At 42.4% G+C, this 20,005-nt stretch overlaps 2 protein-coding genes across 4 annotated transcripts in view; both read left to right on the top strand.

The window, feature by feature from the left end:
* Positions 1-4,537: 4,537 nt before the first annotated feature.
* Positions 4,538-17,551, top strand: HOATZ (HOATZ cilia and flagella associated protein). Its single transcript, XM_080567790.1, has 7 exons — positions 4,538-5,291; positions 6,224-6,961; positions 8,468-8,506; positions 8,788-8,873; positions 11,987-12,046; positions 13,474-13,526; positions 17,253-17,551. The coding sequence occupies exons 2-7, from the start codon at positions 6,928-6,930 to the stop codon at positions 17,308-17,310; spliced, it is 330 nt and encodes a 109-aa protein (XP_080423916.1). The 5' UTR covers positions 4,538-5,291; positions 6,224-6,927; the 3' UTR covers positions 17,311-17,551.
* The window catches only part of LAYN (layilin), an 18,407-nt gene continuing 8,923 nt past the window's right edge, over positions 10,522-20,005 (top strand). For 2 of the 3 annotated variants that reach the window (XM_080567752.1, XM_080567751.1), the window contains exon 1: positions 18,593-19,507. In XM_080567752.1, coding sequence (XP_080423878.1) covers positions 19,441-19,507 — 67 coding nt within the window. In that variant the 5' untranslated portion in view covers positions 18,593-19,440. Of the gene's footprint in view, positions 11,342-18,592; positions 19,508-20,005 lie in introns of those variants that run through there. The other variant, XM_080567750.1, reaches the window with a different exon arrangement.

Genomic DNA, 20,005 nt, shown 5'->3' with positions numbered 1-20,005 from the left:
TTGCTTAGGGGTTTATATAGAAGAGGAAAATCAAGGGGCTCTGTGAAATTTAACAATATTCAGGTGTGCACCATTACACTTATTGACATGCTGGTTTCAAAGGTACTTCCAAGCTATTTGGTGTTATCCCAATATCAGCATCATCTTTTAAAGTGTATTTAAATCACCACTGTGTGCTGTTGTATCCACGAGCCCATCAGATAAACATCAGTTTAATATTTAAGTGAAATATTCACCGTGAGAAAAATAGTACCAGGCTTATTAATGAATTTTTAAAATTGGACTTGACTGCTACTAGCTGACTTTGCACAGCTACTACTTTCCCTATGAAGCCCTCACATTTGGTACTCTTCATTTTGAAAATTGTATGACTCTGTATTTATCATACATTAATCTTGCTAGTGATCTGTATAAACGTTCACATTATTAGTAAAGTTTTATTTAATTTTTGAGGCGTTTTATAGAGAGTGGAAATGGCTCTGTTAAAGGTTTTTTACAAAGGCAGTTTCTCAAATATGAATGCTTCAGTGTTTAAAACTTCAGGCAATAATTAGGGGGGAACATTCAGAGAAAAGCTGATGTGTTCTTTTTTTCCCTTTGCTGTCTCAGGAAGTTGTGCCACCAGTGTCAGATATCAGGAACTGTCAAGACAAAATGACAAATTAAGGTAAAAAGAGCTGAGCATTTAAACCGGCTCTTGATTTGATTGTAGATGTTGCAGCCAAGCAGTTCAAGTGCTTACATTTTGGTTTTGTGAATAGATTGTGATACAATACACCGGATAAGCACAATGAAGCATGAGGACACAACATCGCAGAAGTACACATCTTTGCAGAAGTGTACCACGATTGATGCATTTCTGGCTATTTCTGGACTCCCCTTCTCCTCCGCCCACACAGTTACTTCCTTTCTCTTTACAGTTTCGTTCAGTGCCACAAAACAGACTTACTAAGGCATTTAGGAGAAATTCTGGCTTTAGAGAATGTGTAATAAAAGGGAAAAAAACAGTGTCTTCCCCTTCCTTTTCTGACATATCAAAATACTTCCTCAAGCAACAGGAACCTTCCAGTAACCACTCAAATGAGAGGAAAATCAAAGGCTGAGATAACAAATCTTCAGGAAAAGCAAACAACAGTGCCAGGAATGAGATTTAATGTCATACACCAGTGTTTTGACCACAAGACAATCCCTTGTGTGCTCTGCACTGCATTCAGTCTCTTGTTACAACAAATGGGAATTTTGTTCCATACGCAAGCCATGAGTTATTTCTTCCCTTACATACGCAGCAGAAGAGGGCAATGGTAACCTGTTTTATGCTTCTGGAGAAAGTTGGGGGACAACAGGAAATCTCTGTTGGGCATTGCTGTAAAGAATTCCCACACAAGGTCTTTTCAGGAGTTGTTCGCCTCTTTCTGTGCAGCCTATGAAGATTTTTACATGCCACGGACTGTCTGCTGCCTGCACACCAAAATTAGCTCAGGGTAACAGGTGAGAATGCTGGAGCAAGCAAACTGGATTTTTACGCCTGAGGCTGGAATGTTATTTTACAGATTAAACTTGCTTTAAAAATGTCAGGCAGTTGATGGGTTTCTCTTTCTGGTTCTCATGTAAACCCTGAGGATGCAGCTGGGAACAACTACCACAGACCTGGATTCTTCAGCTCTGCTGACAAAGCGGTGTCTAGGAAAATATTAAATAAGAGCAAGATCTACCTCCTAAAAATGATGGATAATGCACATAATTATAGTTTAAGTTCTTCTAAATAACAGTTCAGTCCTCTCAAGGCTTCAAGCACAATCACAGACCTACAGATTGTGAATCCTCTAGGGGTGATGTTGTCCTTCTTACCAAAGCTTAGTCTGGTTTCTTTGTCTTCGTGTCATTTTTTCACATCATCATAATATAATCTAATAAAAGATATCACTTCTACCTATAAACCTCATTTTCCTTTTATTCTTAAACTACCAGGGCTAAAATAACATGCCCACTGCAGAACAGCGGCAGGCATCTTACAGAGTCCATCGCCTGCCACTGAAGGCCCTAATTTGATCAGTTTCCATGTGGGATCTGACACAGTGCGGTCTCGGGAATCATCCCATTGCTGTCTTTTCTTCAGTAAACGCCGAGCTGGTTTGGGTCAGTTGCAGGGTCTTTGAACTGTCTCCCGCCTTCCTACTTTCTCCGACTCTAACTTGCCCAGGCAGGCCCTGTGAGTTAGGAAATTCTGCGACAAAAGAAGTGACCAGATTCCACAAAGGACAGTCAAAGAGAAGTTTGAATCCCTACAACGCCTCCTTTTGTTGAGTTAGTTGTTCCCATAGCTAACACATAAAGCACAGGTCAGCCATAAACAAACTCCTCACCTGAGAAACCCGATGAAGTAGTGCAATCAGTCATGCAATAAGGTGCATTTCTTGGAAGCTGAGAGGCTGAACTACTCACTATACCAACTTTCTGCATCAGACAGGGAAAAAAACAACAACAAAAAAAGGGAAATTTAAGAAAAGATCCTGGCAACCCATCCAGTTGGCTCTAATTAAAAGATTCCCATTGAAATAAGGCAACGAGAACTTTTTAACTTAGTATTTTTAATGTGCAGGAATTCAGAAGTATTTATGTTAATGAAACAAATAGCAGAGTATTTCTGGCCTCCCATTTCACTGACAAGAAAAACCGTCTCTTTTAATTAGGCAGATTCATTGAACACAAATCCTTCATAATGCTGTCAGTCGTTGCTGACCTAAAGGAAAGGCAGCCTTGGGTACCCTATTTGGAAAATAAACAGCAGAGAAACAAAGCGTCAGAAAGAAAATGTGAGCAGTCCATCCCAACGTGAGATCCATTAGCAATTCAACAAACTGTGCTCCCACTTGTTCCCTGTTGCATCCAGACAGAAACTGTTAGCATCCCAGCAGCTTCTGCAAAGACCATGATGAATAGCCAAGTGTTCTGATCGAACATGCATGAGATAAATGAGCAGACACTTATGCCTTTTGCTAAAGGGTGCTGCTGGTTTTTTTAAACATTATTAAGAAAAACAAAAACAAAAACAAAAACACTGCATTGCTGTGCCTGGATATCCGTGGGAGATATCCAGAACTCAGTAAGACCAATGGAAACCTGTCCGAAGACTTCAGTGGGGTTCAGATCAGGCCCCTAACTCAGCACAAGCATTCTTAGCTAGATTAAATTATGGGTCTCCTGGGTCACCAGGCAAGCCTAGGCATGAACTACAAAGGGAAAAGAGTCAGACACAGTTTCTCTAGTAACTGCCGGCCAAACCAAGAGCAAGCAGTTTCCCTAAACACACTACCAGCAACAGTTACTCCTGAAGAATTTTGCAGTTTTCTTGTTTTACAGGATTGGGTTCATGGAGCCAACAAAACAACACGCAGCTTGCTAGTAGGAATCTTCCTTCTACAAGCCATCTGGGTTTTGTGTATGCTCGGTGACAGACGCCTTCTCCAGGTAAGCAGCTGAAGTCCTAACTATTGATGTAAGAGCAGTAAGCGTGAGCTGTTTCTGTATGGGAAAACATCCTAGAAGATAGTGTTCTTAGAGAAAAGGACTCCACTTTGGTTTTGTCAGGGTAGATCCTGCCCCGATCTCATTCACAAGCACCACCAAAAGCAATGTATGAGCACCAGCAGTGCTGCATGAGCACAGCAGCGATTCAGCTGGCTCTCTGTTATGTCAGAGGGCAGAGGAAGCCGTGTATCTGGAAGCGTGATGTTTATTCACACCACGCAGTCTCTGTGCAAAGATTTATTTTTGGATGGAACAACACAGTGATTCCGATCAAAGCCACAAACTACACTTTTAATATGTTGATGGCTCAAACTTATTTTCCTTTTATAAATAGAAACTTTCTGGGCCTGATGAGAGAGCTTAAGAATATTTATTTAAGAAATGAATCACGTTCTGATTAAGGCTTTCATCTTTACTTAATTACTTAGTAACTCAGTGGGTATTCTGTAAACACCTAAGTGACAGGTACCTACAGATAATTTTTCTGCATAAACATTTTACCATGAGTACTGTATTTGATTATGCAAAGCACATAGGACATATGACCGTGCTAATTACACTGATTAGGAGAGGCCTAACCCACACAATTTACATGGGCCTGTTAGAGGTAGGCAGTTCTCAAAGGGGTGAGATGCACAGAAATTTCTAAAGGACAAGATCTTTGAATGCATCTCAGGTCATTCCTCTAAAATGAGACACCCCAAATCACTAGACACTCTTACCCCTACCACGTGCGTGGATCACCAGCTAAGCATCGTGCCTTGCTAAAGCAGCAGGGAGGACCACGCTGTTTTACTCTTGCATTTCCACCTCCCACGCAACAAAGAGCAATGCAGAACAGGAAATATGTTTTCTCCTCCTCCAGTGTGGAGCAAAGGAGAGCCTGCAGTGCGCACAGTCCATATGGGCTTATCTACCTGCCCCCTGCCTCTCCCCATGTCAGCTGCGGCAGGCTGAGGTCATGTTGGTGCAGGTTGTCAGGAAGAAACGAGCAAAGAATTAAGTAGGGAAACATGACCTGAAATGCAAGGGGGTGAGAAGACTGCAGTGAGCCGAACAGGTCAAGAGAAAACGTACAGAAATGGATGGCTAGGCCCCCAGGGAATGGGGAGAGAGGTGGTCTGGTCACCCGTGGGTGAAGATGTGCAGCGTGTGTCTCCAGCTGCAGCCCAGTGCCAGGAGCACAAGACATTCGTTCTGTTTGTCTTTTTGGGGCCTCCTTCCATAGAGCCTAGGCTCCTGGTATGGAGCTGTACAATCCAGGTAGCAGCCCAGACTGCCACACATAACCAGAGCCCAGATCCCCCCATGGCTCCGACACAACCTGTGGCCTTTTTACCCCAGGAGAAGGGCAGAAACTCCGTGCGTGCTCTGTATTGACTCTGCCCATAGAAACCTCTTCTGCAACAAAGCTTCCTATGGCAAGAGCCATGTGGACAGTTCAAAGCAGTGGCCCTTCCTCCCCACGCCAGCCCCAAGTGACCATGACGACAGAGCGTACACACAGGTTGCAGCCGTGGGGCTGGCCCACGGCCCAGGCTGGGGACACTCCAGCCCAGCAGTGCCAGGGGGAGACGTGGGGCACCCCAGTGCCACCTTCGGGTCCAGCCCCACAGACGCGTCTGCCCGTGAAAGCCTGCTGGGTGCTCAGTGGATGGAAAAAGGAAGGAAATGAGGAGAGAAGCTACCCATTTTTTTCTCTTTCCGTTAAATCTTCTTAAGCATTTTATCATAAATTCAGTCCTTATCAGGATTTTTGCAAGGTAAGCTTCTGAATTATTTTTTTTCTGCATTTTAGGAATAAGGCAGTTTTGGGTGAAAGATAGCCAAAAAATAATAATAATTTGCAGGCTGAGTCATTCTTGTAACTTCACAGGCTCTGTCTCACTGCTGAATTAGGAATGGCCTGATAAATCTACATAAAATATTTTTATCAAATTATTAATTGCATACACATATATTAGACACAAGGCATAATTACCTATAACTCCTTGTACTTATCCAGTTTTGTTCTGTAGAACAGGTTTGCTAACTTCTTTAGCTACCACAGACTAGCACATAATGCCTGAGCAGCCTGACGTCTGCCTGCCAGCACTGCCGGGGTTCCTGCACCACTGGGGAAAAAAAAGGAGAGCTCTCTGTAGGCCAGGGAAGCAGCGAAATGCTACCATTCTTACTTTTGCTGTAGTTACATGCAGTTTCTTCTGAAAATCTTGAAATAGATATTGTACGAAACCTGGAATACAACAAGTTGGACCTCTGTGCCATAACCATTAACAGCTGCCATGCTGTAAACCAGGTAGTTTACTGGTCTTGTTGAACATCTCATCTCAGCCGAAATTTACAGCTGTATTTGCACATCCAGCTCTGACAAGAGCTACCACTTAGTCTGCATTCATGCAGCTAGGACTGCATGCCCAGCCCTTTCCCATTTCCATTGTGGTACATTATAATCATTAAAAAGTTGATATTTCATTGTTTGCATTCCTGGCGTGATCTTTGTAATGCATCCACTGCACTTTTTAATTATTAAGAATAATTAATTTGTGATATAATGACTCAGGATTTAGTGGAATAATACTAAGGATGGTATGACCAATGTTTTCCATTATTATCAATTGATTGTTGCTATAAGGACATGTCATGAGATAGAGTAAGTTAATATAAATGATCAAAGTGCTTTCTTTTTTTCCAGGTTTGAATGCCATGACACCATCACAAGAGTGGTGCTTGGTTTGCAGGCAGTGTAGTTAGCTGATTGTTTCCATTGCTTCACAATCACTAAATTCACTGCCATCAAAACAATGCACAGGATTCTCTGCTACAGCCTAACTACAGAAAGCTGCGTGCCTTACAACATCTTCATTCCTAGTGCAAGAATATTAATAATGTTTATTTGTTTACAGCTTTATTTCCAGTAATTCTCATTTAGCTTTCATGTCTTATTTAACAAGCTAGTAAGTTAAGGGGTTTCTAAGCAATGATTAAACTCCCTGAATGCTATAACCGTTTTTTACTATGATCACTTTGCTTAATGTCCAACAGTTTTAATAACAGAAAAAATACAGACTTCGTAGTGTTAGAACCTGCTATAATAGGTTTTGTGGTTTTTGTTTGTTTGTTTGTTTTTTAACAAAAAAATCAGTCTTCATAAAAGTTGGAATTGGAAGGGAACTGTCTCTTAGATCAGCCTAGTTACTAGGCAGTGTAGTTAGCTGATTGCCAAAAGTAACAATCACTAACCACACAGCCAGGTAAAAAGGCTTGGAAGATATCTCAATGGAAATCAGACGCACAGGAAGTTTGACTACAGAAGGCAGGCAGGCTGACCTCTTTGAAGAAGCATCTAAGAAGCATCGGTCTAATAGACAGGCAGGGCAGTGAAATCAAACAAGTGCAATGTGCTGGACCGCCTGTCACACATGGAAGAGAGGTCAGTGCATTTATCGAGCCAGTGTTGCATAACTGTTTATACGCTCCTGAATGCATGTTACATTCCATTCACAATTGTTTTGCCCACAGAACACTCAAAAAACATGATAGAAAATTGGAAGTTTTATTCTTCCTAAAATTTGTAGACATCAGCTCCAGTTCTGATTGCACTCATCTCAGCCTTACACTTGCCTAAGGCCACTGTTGCCAAAATTCACTTCCATTTACTCTTGCTGAATAAATAAAATTCAGCTTTGCGATTTTTTTATGAAAACAAATGTTGTTTTAGTCAGCGGATCGCTCTATGCTAGACATTCTACAAGTGCAGGCTGAAAGGACAGTCCCACAGAAGGGACTTGTAAGTTTACTGACTTCCAGTTCCACGTTCCCTTTTTACATAAGAGCTTTAATAACATCAGCCACAGAAATACAGAAGGAAGTTATGACTTCACCTGATGTTTGCAAATAAAGTTTTTAAAACAGAAATTCAGTAGCCTGCAGTAAGCATCCTGGGAAAAAAATACTTTAATGGAATGTTTTGAGACCACCAGGTTTGAGGGCAACTGGCTACCTGAGGCCGATGAACTGGGAGTGTGGTGGCAGGTAATCCCTGTCCCACAGGGGCCTGTATCTAGGCGTAAGTGAAAGATGGCCTGAAGAGACTTGAAATGAGATGTGCAAAGCTGTCAGCCTTCTGGTGTTCCATGCTTACTGCGACAGGCGGTGTATCACACAGCTGGACCCAGGCTCCCTGGGCACATCTGTGCTGCTGCATCCCCCTGAGATGGCTGCAGTGTCCCCTCCTGCCACCCAGATGCCTGTGAAAAGGGAAGGTCCCCAGCAGAGGGGTGACGGGTACCTACCGCAGCAGGTGACGGTGACAGGAACGTGTCAGCAGCGTGGGCAGCACCAGGGTCCAGCCGTCCTCTTGCTTCCTTGGGGCCACAGGCCTGGAGTGGGCAGGTCGAGCTGGTGACGGCCACCTTATGGAGAGGAGACAGCAGGCTGCAGTCCCAAGCGGTGCCATGGGCACAGAGCCAGGGCAGTGCCCCACAGCACCTGATGGGCCCCTCGTCTTTGCTGGCTCGAGCCCAGCTGATGTGGAACATGCCCGTATCTTCTGGAACTCAGCCACGCTCCCGCCACTGCTCGAGTCCTCTCTAGGCCCTGCCACCCTTCGACGTGAGGGAAACCTTCCCCTGAGGGGGGCCTGCCCCATAAGGGGACATGGCCCCATCGAGGAACCTTGCCCCTTGATGGGACCTGGCCCTGTGAGGGGACCCAGCCCCATGAGGGACCCAGCCCCATGAGGGGGCCCTGCCTGCAGCCCCCATCCCCTGTGTCTGTGCCCGTTCCAGCCCTACACACACACACCCTGCCCCATACACCTACCCTAGGGCCCCACGCCCACCTCAGGATCCCCAAAACCTTCCTGAGGGTCCCTTACCCTCCTTGCACCACCGCCCACCACCTTCCCAAGTGCCCTTAATGTCCTTTTTCTTTCCAGAGGGAAGTACTGCTCTCCGGGGCCCGCTGCTTCCTCGCAGTAAGTATGGCTACTGTATGCCCCCAGCTCGTGAAACCTACGTAGCCTAAATTTCTGTGAGGAATTAATTCGGAGGAATGAATAAGTCACGCCAATAAGCTGTGGATGACAGAAGAGCCACAGCTCCTGCTTGACAGATATTTCAGCTGATACCTACTGTCTGGGGATCCAGACACTCACTTTCTGAACAGCCCCAAGGTCTGCTACAGTTCAGTTGCCCTCTGCAAAGGACAGTGGTAGCAGGAGCACTTGGTCATTTGCCTCTCATTTGCCTTATTTAGAAAGTGAGGAAAACAGTGAGAAAGAGAGAATCTCAGAAGCTCAAAATGTGGAGAAAACTGAAGTAAAAGAAAAATATCTTCAGCAGGTAAGAGCCACTAACCGCAACTCTTTTCTCATAAATATTCCCGTTCACTCTTTGTATGCCATTTGGTGGAATTCTGGAATTTTGGAAATGCAATTATGGACAGTAATAAAAACGGCCTGGACCTGGCCCACAGTTAGGTTTGCATGATGTAGCCCGTTTTTTGATGTTTAGCTTAAACTTATTCCCAGTTGGGAATAAGTTTCCTTGGGACAGGGCTGAAAGGAGTAGGCTCTATAGTTAATTTCTTCATAGTAAGCACATAATGTCTGTTCTGATTTAATATCTAAAAGAAGCCAATTGAGAGTTCCCAGATCCAAAAGTGGATAATTTGGGGGGGGGGGGGGCAGAATCTACTGCTGCATGCACTTTCACACAAAAAATCCTGGCATACAGACATTGAAGCACAGCTCACAGTTTAGGTTAATTTCTTAGTCGCCTTAGTTATTAATAGATCTTCTCCATTACTCTGTGCCCAGCAGCAGCTAGCGCCAAGAGTTCATTGAGTGTGAGATGCGGGAAACTTGGTAGTGAGTGGTTATTAAATCACCTTCCATAGGACTGCTTCTGCCTTGGCCTGCCACTCAGGGACAGGTTTAGGTGATATTTTTAGAGGTATAATTCATGAGCTGTTTGACCAAGCCATTACAAGTTTTGTAGAAACTACTCAGCTGCAGAGCAATCTGTAGATTTTAGCAAGTAACATCAAAATTGAGTTTCTAGATAACATTGCCTTTCCAAATGAAGGCGCAACTGGGATACCGTAGAGCCTTTCAGGCTGGACCCTTCTGGGCTGCACAGATTGCTGCTGAATTCAGTGGGGTTTTACAAAAGCAAACATCAATCTGCCATGGTACCACCCAGTCAGCACTTTAGTTATTGGTTCTTGTAGATATTTGTGTTCATAAAACACACTCTCCATTTACACCAGATTAGCAGGATTCACGTTTAAAAATTTGCCCAAGCATTAAATTGACTATGACAAAAAGCAAAATAAGTGACATGGTATCCAGATCTTTGATGTTCATCTCCTCCAAAACAGTGAGGTTGGACTGTGTATACAGAGCTTGGGGTTTCTCCTACTGCTTTGCCGTAAGATGCAGACAACAGTTGTGCTTGCTTTCAAGGCACTGATGTAGTCTGTAGATAAAAACTTTTCCTGAAGTCACCATTAATCTAAATCATGAATTGATGTTCCACATATATATCATGAGTACAATTCACATAAGTAGTGGAAACTAAGACAACTAGTATTAAATATGTGATAACATTGCCAGCCTGACTCTGTAATGATACTACATTTTTTTCATTTTAGCAAAATGTTCCACATTTTTACTGAAAAGCCTCTAGCCTATATTTGGGAAGCAGGCCAGATGAGAGCAATCTGCAAGAGGTGCAGAAAGGCGCTGAGGTCTGCAAGTCTTTCCTGCAACTCAGCAATCCTCCTTTTCTAATTAATAACACCATAATGCATCTCATCCATTATAATCAATTAGCCTTCTTTCTAAATTCTGGCTAAAGCCAGCAACAGTTCCCTGATTCTTCCGTTCATTTTTTTTTTTTTTAATTCAGTAACAATAGATGATAGCAAGGTTTTGCAGCTTTGGGCATCTGGCAGCTACACGGATGGCTGATTAATTTCAGTAAGTAAATTACTTTCTAGAACTACAGGACATGCTATAAGCCTCAAATATTCTAAGAAAATGAAAATTAATGCACTGAATGAAATAAGAATAATGTACACATTATTATCAGTCATAGGTGTCATTTACTGTTCAAATCCAGATTTCAGACTTGATTCAGACATTCTGTTCCTGCAGCATGGCCCCTAGGTGAGCAAAACCTGGAAACCCTGTTGTGCGGGTCCAGGAAGTGAATTTTGTCTCCACAGTAGAACAGGGTCAGAGTTTTTTAGAAGGAAAAGTTTGCTGCGTTAACACTCTTATTTTACAAACTGACAGCAATTTTTTTATTAGAAATGCTTATTTTAATTAGCTAATTTCATCTGAAATAGGACTGAAGCACATGGCAAAATAGCTGTTGTCTTTTAGAACATTCATTTCACTGGGCTACTCTGCAGTTTAATTCTCACAGGCTTTACAGGGTACTTCATGATTAACAAAGATATTTCAAAACTATAAACCCTGCAAATCTGAGTGATCAGTTTAATCCATTTAAAATAGGAACGCCTAACTTATCTGAATAGATCTGTGTATTATTACTAGATGGTTATCTACTCTGGCCACTTCTTTTGATATTGGTCTTATTTGCCTGTCTTTAGTTAGCAAGTGCTAAGGTAATGCTCTACCAGCTCATTTTATCATCAGGTGTTTTGGGTGTGCTCAGCAGGGGCCTGAGGGCACTGATAGCCCTTAATGGCCCTAAGCAGCCTCCCTTGGGATCTCCTTCACCCATGGCAAGAGCTCATTTAAGCTCAGCCCTGGGCTCTTGTTTCTTTCCTGAGTTAAAGGGTAGGCACGTCTCCAACTCTTTCTTGGTAGGCATGTCCAACTCTTTCTTGGAGTGTGTCATAACGTTTTACTAGGAATTTCTGAAAATGCTGTAATATACTTCTACTTGGCTTCAACAGGAATGTCTCACTGTATCTGAAAGGTGTTCACTTCCATGAAGAAAAATGTATGGGTGTGCTCAAACGTCTGGGAATCAGAATACTAAAAAACTCTCAGTAGGAACTGAAGCATTGTTCCTTAGAAATTCATTCTTTCCTTTAACTGTATAAAGAGAGGAGCTTTAACAAGTTCTGGGATGTGTGCTTTTCTTGAAGAGAGGAGAACCTGGACCACTGATTGAAAGGAATCATTAAATGTTAAAAATTATCACCATTTTAAATCACTTCTACAAGATATCAGAGGCTGGCTTAATCCAAAACTGCATAGTGAAGACAGGCTATCTCTGGTTGCACTTCTCAGATGAAAAAGGTTTGGTAATGAGTCATTATGCAGATGGAAGTCCTTGAATTACCCCAATCTTATAACCTCAAGATGCTCACACTAGTTCTTAGCTTTGATAAGGATTTTCGAGTTTACAATGAAGTTAAGTGGCACAAGATTTTAATTCATTTTTCTGAAATCATTGTAGTAGATATTTCTTTTCAGGCCAAGAAAAGAGAAGATATACTAGCTTTGCTGAGGAAACAGAGAGAAGAAAGGATTGCAGTAAGTTTTTCTTCTGATTATGTTCTAGATGCATCTCAAGGTTTGTGCATCCTTACAAGATGGACAGCGTTGCAAGGACCATGATTCAATGTGTGAGGGTTTATGGGGTGTTGCAAGGTGTACCGTGACAGCAGTCTTGCATAGCATAAGCACCTCAGTTTGAACTGATTAAGCATAAAGAAAAGTTGGCTACATTTTACAAACTGCCTAAGCAAGGAGGATCCTGTAAGCTGTGTCGTTATGAAGGTGTTAGGCCAGGCAGTAGGAAGCAATAGGAAACAAGGCACGTATGAAAAATGCTGGCTCTTGAAAGTTAGAACAACGTGGGACTGAGAAATGCAGCAGAAGCAGTGACTAGTGCTGTCAGAATAGTGGCGAGGAAAGGGACTGCCAGCATTTCTTGTTGAAGGCCCTGGATTCCTTATAGATGCATAATGAAAGGACTTTGGCTATTTAAATTACACCATCTTTAATGCAGTTATGTTTAAGTGGCTATTTTTTTTTAGTTTAATTTGCCAAAAGAATATTTACAGACTGTTCATTGTAAATGTAGTTGCTTAGATTGTTTTTCGTTGTTGTCTCAAGCTTTTTTCCACTGAAACACTAAAACTCAGTTTACAATAGAGCTATAAAACTGGCTGTAGGTTTGGCATGCTCTGCTCCCTAAAAAGCTTTCTTAAACCAAATTTGAGCATAAAAAGAAGAACTCCAATTAGGGATATTTATTATTATTATCAGTAGTGAACACTAGATTTACTGATTTATAATGTTTTTCTGTGACATGGACGGATGTTTATCAGGAAAAGAAAATTCAAGAATAAGAGGTCTGTATTATATTAGGCAATCCTTTCTTTCAGTTGTAATTCACAAGATACAAAGCAGAGATAGATGAGGTTTTGCCCCATATAAGGTTAAACATCTGTTCTTTTGAAGAAACTACATATCCTGATTAATACAATTTAATTACACTTGATAGAAGAGAGTAGAACTGAAATTTTTAAGATGATAAGTGTAGTGATTTGAAAAGTAACTTGGAAAACAAGATTTCAAAGGATACTTCCAGAAATGACGTCTTCATTTTGGATGTAAAAGCACTCTTTTTTTCATTTAAGCTTTTAAATTGGTAAATATTAAGTACTTCCTCTTCTCAAAGTTCATTAAAATGCTGAACCAAGTATATCTGCTTTATCCAAATTCCATGCATTAAAGCTAGGCCTGAAACAGAACATGAGACTCTGTTCTTCTGACAGAGTAACTCATACAAATTTTTTATTCCTGATTACTCAGGTACTATATTAGCACATAAAAACCTCCCATACTATTGCTAGAATCATCTTTTATTTCAGTGTTTATATAAAGCTGTCTTCCAAGATAAGCAGTAAGTTTAGAATGAGCTAGTGATAATCACTGAGTCTTTTTCTTTTTAGAAAGAACTGATTTCTCATCCACATAAACCAAAGATCAAAGCTGATGAAGTAAGGTAATGAAAATACTCAAAAATAAGTTTTCCTCTATCTAAATAGTCAGGATTTATTTGGGGAGAAAAGATGCTCTGTTTGAATTACTCTTACTATTTTGAAAATGTCTGTTTTATCCTGTATTAATATCTGTTACGACAAAACTTAGAAATGGGAAGGCTGAAAGGCCGACTACTGCTATTGTTCTGTACTTCTTTACTCTTTATATGTGTTCCATTTATTTTTAGATAGAGGTTGAGGAAGGAAGTGGAAGCTTAGACATTTTTTTTAAAGTCATGAAGAGTTCAATTTTGCTATTCTGGTTCAAATGCAGAAAGTCAGGAAAAAGATCAGTTGTCAGTGGCTTCTATATTTTTGAAAGGGTCAGGAAATATCATAAAGCCTGTTTATTTCCAGTGCGTATCTTGTCTGAATGAGAAAAAGCATGAGCGCGACCTTGTCAGTTGCATCACGCTGTATGGATGCTTTCTTTGGTTATACTTTGCACATTTTAATAAACAAGTTGCCTTGTTTATTTCCCAGCTATAGATCCAAAGAAAGATCACCATAACAGCGTGTTACATCATCACGTCATGCTGTGGGAGATGAGTCTGGAAAGGATCTGGAACATGGAAAGTCAGCCTTAATGCACGAATTGTTTGAGGCCAGTGATGTAGGTGTGACAGTTGCTAAACCAGGTGGTGAAAGATTCTTTTAACTTCCAGCAAACATTAGGCCTGAGGTTGCTGACAATCTGTTTATGTTAGGTCAGACAGTTTCCTTTCTGGCACTTGCCTGTGGCCTCCTGGATGATGTAAATACTGTTATTTTCCAGTGTCAAAAACTATCTGTTAAAATAAACAGGATCCCTGCAACTGTCAGGTGGGTACTGTGCAAGCAGAAACTCAAGTTTAAGGTCATCTGCTGTTACTGTTAGTCTGGGAGTGAGACGGATTGGAAAACTGCCCCAGCAGAACTACAACGGCATGTTTTGTCTGCTGCCAGTGTTGTAGTTGCTTTCCCTTTATGTTGTCTTCATAAAAGGGATCTCTGTTTCAGATTAAAGGGTGGTTTAACTGGTCTTAACAAGTTGCTTCTCAATTTCAGATGGGCAGGGTTAGTGGTTTCTTTTTTTTTACTACTGGCTAGTTGTTTCTTTTCACATTTTATCACTAATACTTCGCACTCTGAACTGTGAGGTTGAGGCAGTTACTTCTGCCTTTACTGCCCTATCTATAGTTGGGTCAGTCAGGTGGGACCTGTGAAATCAGTTCTAAATATGCATTTGGGTGTTGGGCTATGACCCATGTGTACAGTGGTAAGTGTTTAAAAAGTGTAGCTTCTTTTTTTTATGAAGTTGCTCTTTATTCCTAAAACCCATCTCATCTTTGAAAATGCTGACAAGGTACCTCACAGCCCTTGATTTAGCAATTTCTTCCTTTTAATGAATGGCATTTATATAATATAAGTGAGGCCATTTTTCTCACACTGGCACCAGTTAAAGCAAGGTGGTGTCATTGAATATCCACAACTTAAAGACTAAGCAATGAATCTGCAGCTTACATCTTCCTTCCAACTTACCATATGGATATGAAAGCTGAGGAACGACTGACAGCAATTCATTTTGAAAGCAAATGCCTCAGGAAAACACTGGGCATTAGACGGAATTAATTCTTAGCAAGACTATTACCTCTGAAGCTACCTATAAAGGAAAAATAGAAGTATCTGGAACAGGTGAAAAGGCTGAAGGTCAATGTCTGCTGAGGTGAGCAGCTGTGGGAGTAGGCAAAAGGGAACATCCATACAGAATCCTTCCAACCATCATAGGATATGTACTAAAGAAAGCCTAAGCTGTCTTGAACCTGTGCCGAGGACAGGTGTTGGAGCTGCTTACCTAAGTGATACTTATTTGTACGGGTAGGCTTGAAGTTCGGGTTTTAGATAGCAGCTTATGGCCTGTGAAGAAAGCTACTCTGGCTTATTATCCTGTTATTTTTTTTTTTTCATTTAAACGTTTTAATGTTTGGAAAATAAGCATCACTATTTACTGAAGCAAACTCACCCAGAGCACAGGGTATTGATTATTGCTGTATTTAATTAGAAAAATTGTATTTTTGTAATGGTCTGTTAGCACTCATTACTGGGAAATATGATCATACCAATTTTACTAATGTCTTGTCAGAGATTTATAGCCTGTATTGACCAGGATGATTCCTGTTTCCAGAGGCAACTCAATGAATGGCTGAGAAAATATGATTTCTAGAAGAGCTACATTTGTCAAAATGTTTCACAGAAAATACACTCTTCCTGTTTCTTTCTTCATTTGGTAGCTTCTCTTTTGTAATTTCTTGTCCCATTCCTGATTTCAGCAGGCTCATGATTTGTGCATGTATTTTCATAGACCTTCACTTTCCAAGTGTTTAAAAATAGAAATACTGATTTCTTCTTTTCTAGTGTTCAGGGGAAATTGCCTAAGTCATTCAGTGGTTTGGCTTTTTTAGCTTTGTTTAACTAGCAGCTTGGGGATTTTCTACTGAATTTGTATTGCTTGAAATGTACAATTTAATTAATCCTCTCAAGTGGATACAGGTCTATCAATGTAAAGTTATATGTCCTTAGAAAAAGAAAAAACATTTCTGTGGAGAAAGGCGTTAAGCTAGTATAAGGCACCTCTATAATGAAACATATAAACTGCAACCCTATTTTGAATAATATTGGAATAGTTTTAAAAAGAAGTCCAGTAAACTATATATCGATAGTGATAAACTCACATAAATGTAAGATGTGTGTCAAAAGGTTTTCATCCAACCTGAGTATAGAAAGTACTGAGGGCTGCAAAGTGAGGCTGTGATATTCTTAGGCCTGTATTTATTGTCTTGTGCGAGCATGTCTGACAAGTCAAATTTGGTATTGTTTTGGTATAGGTCAGAGAAGGTTTTTCCTGCTGTGGTCCTCTGGCTCAGATTCAGGGTGCTGTGCCATTGTAGCTGTTTGGGAGGATGTGATCGTTCAGGTTCAACTGCACTAATTTGTACAAGGAATGAAGGAGGCAGAACTGCTTACAGTAGGCTGTTCCCGTTGCCTTTGTACATCAACTGTCTATTTCCCCTTTGTCTAGACTTACTTCTTTTTCTGCCTATGAGAAACTAGTAGTATGTGCCTCACCACTTATTTAAGTATGTGGCAAAAACCTCAGCTTCTTGCTAGCTGATTTCCTCCTAGCCCTCTTTTTTCCATCAGTATTTGGGAACTCTCACCACCAGTACTGTCAAACTTCTGGCTGTCAAGTTCCATCAAAGCTGTGAAATCTTCAGAGCAGTCTTCTGAATGTGAGGATTGGGTACTGCGTTTTCTTGTGTTTATATTTTTAATAGAACTCCTCAGTTTGACAAGAGAAGTTTCAGAATGGGATATGAATGCTGTGCAGTAGTGCACCTGATGGAATGTGGTTTTTCTGTTAGCTTGATTTTTCTTAACAGACTTCTCTGTAAGTTTTGGTATTTATATGGGTATTCCTTTGCGTGGATTCTCTGAACTTGTGTTCTGTAAATTTGTTTTCTACACCTAGTTAGGCATTTACAAGGCATCCCTGTTTAGAGATACACATATAAGGATGTGACATTATGACACAGAATGGGTTAAAGAGCTCTGCACCCTGGCAGCTATCTTGCACTATTCCTTGTTGTACATTAGCTGCACTTTTCTCATCAACAGATTACTTTCTGACCAGGTTCTGTTATTTCCAGCAGGCAGAAGGTGTTTGAAGCAGACCATCAGGATCAAGCAGCAGTAAAGGCCCTCAAATAGTTCAGCTAAACTCCGGTGAAGACAATGAAATATTTCTTTGCTCCAGAAAAAATATCTTATCGGAACCGTGTTGCTCTGGACTTCAAGCCATGTACATTTCTAATTTGACTACATTTCTAGTTGCTCATACTGAGACGTGGCATGACAGACAAAGGCTGTGTAGAGGCTTGCAGCAACCTATCCATCATTTTCTTTGTTTTGCTGAAGTTAAAATAAATGCTTAATTGCTTTACTTACTAAACTGTTAGGTCCTAATGTGGTGGTAGTGGCTTGGGCAGTGCTGTTTGTCCTCAAGTTTCTCTGTTGGCACTACAGCAGTAAACAATGTATGCAAATAGGTGCTTGTCAATCTTCAGAGTCCTTGTCCAAGCTGCTGCCTAAGGTAATTCAAGGGAGTGGTATAATAAACATCCCCTAGACTTGTTTTCCATGGACTTGAGTGGTTCTGGGATTTTTGACTTGTGGGCTTTGAAGTCTCACGTACTTTACTAGTCAGATTTCAAAATGTTTGCTTCTATGATCTGAAGGGTTGTTATATTGAATATATTCATTTTGTGTGCTCAGTTCTCCAAAATTATAAATGGAGAGCAACTGTTTTACCTTTGTTGCAAAATCATTCTTTAAAAGTAGAAAACAGGTCAAAAGGGAAGAGTCTGTGGCTAGTAATAGCGTTAGGATTGCACAATAAACACAGCAAGCTTCGTTATCAAGTGTCCATAGTGTTCGAGTGGTTGGAGTTGACCTCTTTCAATAAATAGATCAGAGAGGCTTCTGTCAGCTACTGCGCTTTCCTGCTGAAGAGAGCGAGATCTTTGGTAATCACTTCGGGGTTCTATGGTACTGCGTTCCCCAGTTCTGCTCTTGATGTGGGAGAGACTAGAAGAGACTGATGCCATGTGGCAGGATGTTTACCATTAATTCAATAAAACTTGTTTATAATGCTGCCACTACTTGACATGGATATATTCCAATGTGTTTTTTTTTCCTTCAGAGCCATTACAGAAATGTTTTCCAATGAATTTAGTATGCATATATGCTAGAAAAAGGATAGACTTCTAAAATGATGAGCCAGGGGGCTTAAGCTTTGTTATGACAACACCTGCAGCTGTAAAGAAAGTGAGGTTTTTAGTCTCTAGGAACACTAATTATTTGTGATTACTTTGGTTACTTTCTGTGAAACAAGAAAAAAGCTCTCTAAACAGGATGTCCTTTGTGCTAAGCATTCTTCAAAGACCTCATGCACTGGCAGAGCTTTAAGATAATGAAGCCTTGGCTGGTAAAGGCGTGAGTTCAGTCTTAAGCCCAGGCTACTGCCAGTTCAGCTGCTCAGTTCTTCCCTGTAAATCAGTAAAATTGCTCCGATTTGTAAAGTTACTGAAGCGCTTGGGCATTTACTAAACTGACTGTGATCACCAAGGATTTTGGAAATGCAAAAAGGATGCCCTAGATAACTATCGCTCTGTGTTTTAGACATGACAAACTGCAAAGCCATGGCCTTAGTTCATATCCAGGAACTTTCCGACTCCTGGTGACCTGGAGTGGAATGTCTTCACAGCTTTTTAAAGGATCTTTTTCTGTTTAAGGTACTGATTTCAGAAATAGCTTCTCCAGCTGTATTATGAAGAGCTGGTACAGGTTGGAATTTTTATAAAACGATTAAATTCTTAAAATATTGACGTGAGTATCTGAGAGGAAACTGTAGCCCTTGGAGCTCCTGTTTTGTGTCTCCTCGCTGCTCTCCCCCTTCCCGCAGCCTGCAGAAGGCTCCTCTGCACAGCTTCAGCTGGAGAGAGCCAGGGATGCCGGAAAGAAGAGCTGGCTTCCTCGCCAGCGGGAACCAGGCGGGGGAAACGCCGGCTCAGCAGTTACCAGCCGCTGCTGGAAGCCAACTTCCCTCCCGTTTTCGGTCTTGAGACGGTGCCTGAAGGGCGGCCCGCGGAGGGGCTGCAGGGGGAGCCGCTGCCGCGGGTGGCGGTGCCAGCGCCGCGCACACCTTGCCGGGGGCCGGGCGGCTGGAAGGGGAGAGCTGCGAGCCCGGGAGGAGGAGGAGGAGGAGGAGGAGGAGAAGAAGGCTCCTCCCCGTCCCACCCCTGCCCCAGCCGCGGCCGGGCGCTGCGGGGAGCCGGGGCGATGCTGGCGGCCGCGGCGCTGGGCTTGGCGGCGCTGGGCTGGGCGGCGGGGGCCCGGCTGCCCGGCGGTAAGGCAGGGGTAAGGGGCAGGGGGTGACAAGGGGCAGGGGGCGGGTGGGTGCTCCCCGGCACGGAGCTTTACCCCCCCACACACCCCCCTCCCCGAGCCTGCCCGTCCTGCCCGGGGAGGGCTCCGCACCCCGGGGGTTTGCCCTGCGCTGGGCTGTGTGCCTGCTCCTCTGCCAGGTCGTCTCCTTTCTCGGCACTGTAACGTCGCCTGTAGCTTGGTCGCCTCTCAGGGTGGCAGCTCGGGGTGACCAGCAGCGTTCTGGGCTGGGTTCCCCCCGGGCGGTGTCAGCTGCCTGCAGAGCACGGGACTGGGGGAAGCCCAAAGCCTGGCTGCTGTCAGCACCGAGATGCTCCCTTAGTCCCGCATAAAGCGACTCTCCTCATACCCAGAAATACTCTGTTGTTAATTCTGCCATGCCCGTGGCTGCAGCAGGACTTGTGGGGCAGCGAGCTCCGGGGCTGGCGATGTATTTTTCCTTCCACGAGCTCTTGCTTTT

Source organism: Anser brachyrhynchus (genome assembly GCF_964034855.1).
Source record: "Anser brachyrhynchus genome assembly, chromosome: 25".
NCBI lineage: Eukaryota > Metazoa > Chordata > Aves > Anseriformes > Anatidae > Anser > Anser brachyrhynchus.
The sequence above is the reverse complement of the archived record's forward strand: the minus strand, read 5'-3'. Positions and strand labels throughout refer to the sequence as shown.

Coding starts and splice junctions, on each gene's coding strand:
- HOATZ (XM_080567790.1), top strand. CDS start 6,928: ATGTGCTGGACCGCCTGTCACACATGGAAGAGAG. Junction 8,507..8,787: donor GGGCCCGCTGCTTCCTCGCA/GTAAGTATGGCT, acceptor TGCCTTATTTAG/AAAGTGAGGAAAACAGTGAG. Junction 8,874..11,986: donor AAGAAAAATATCTTCAGCAG/GTAAGAGCCACT, acceptor ATTTCTTTTCAG/GCCAAGAAAAGAGAAGATAT.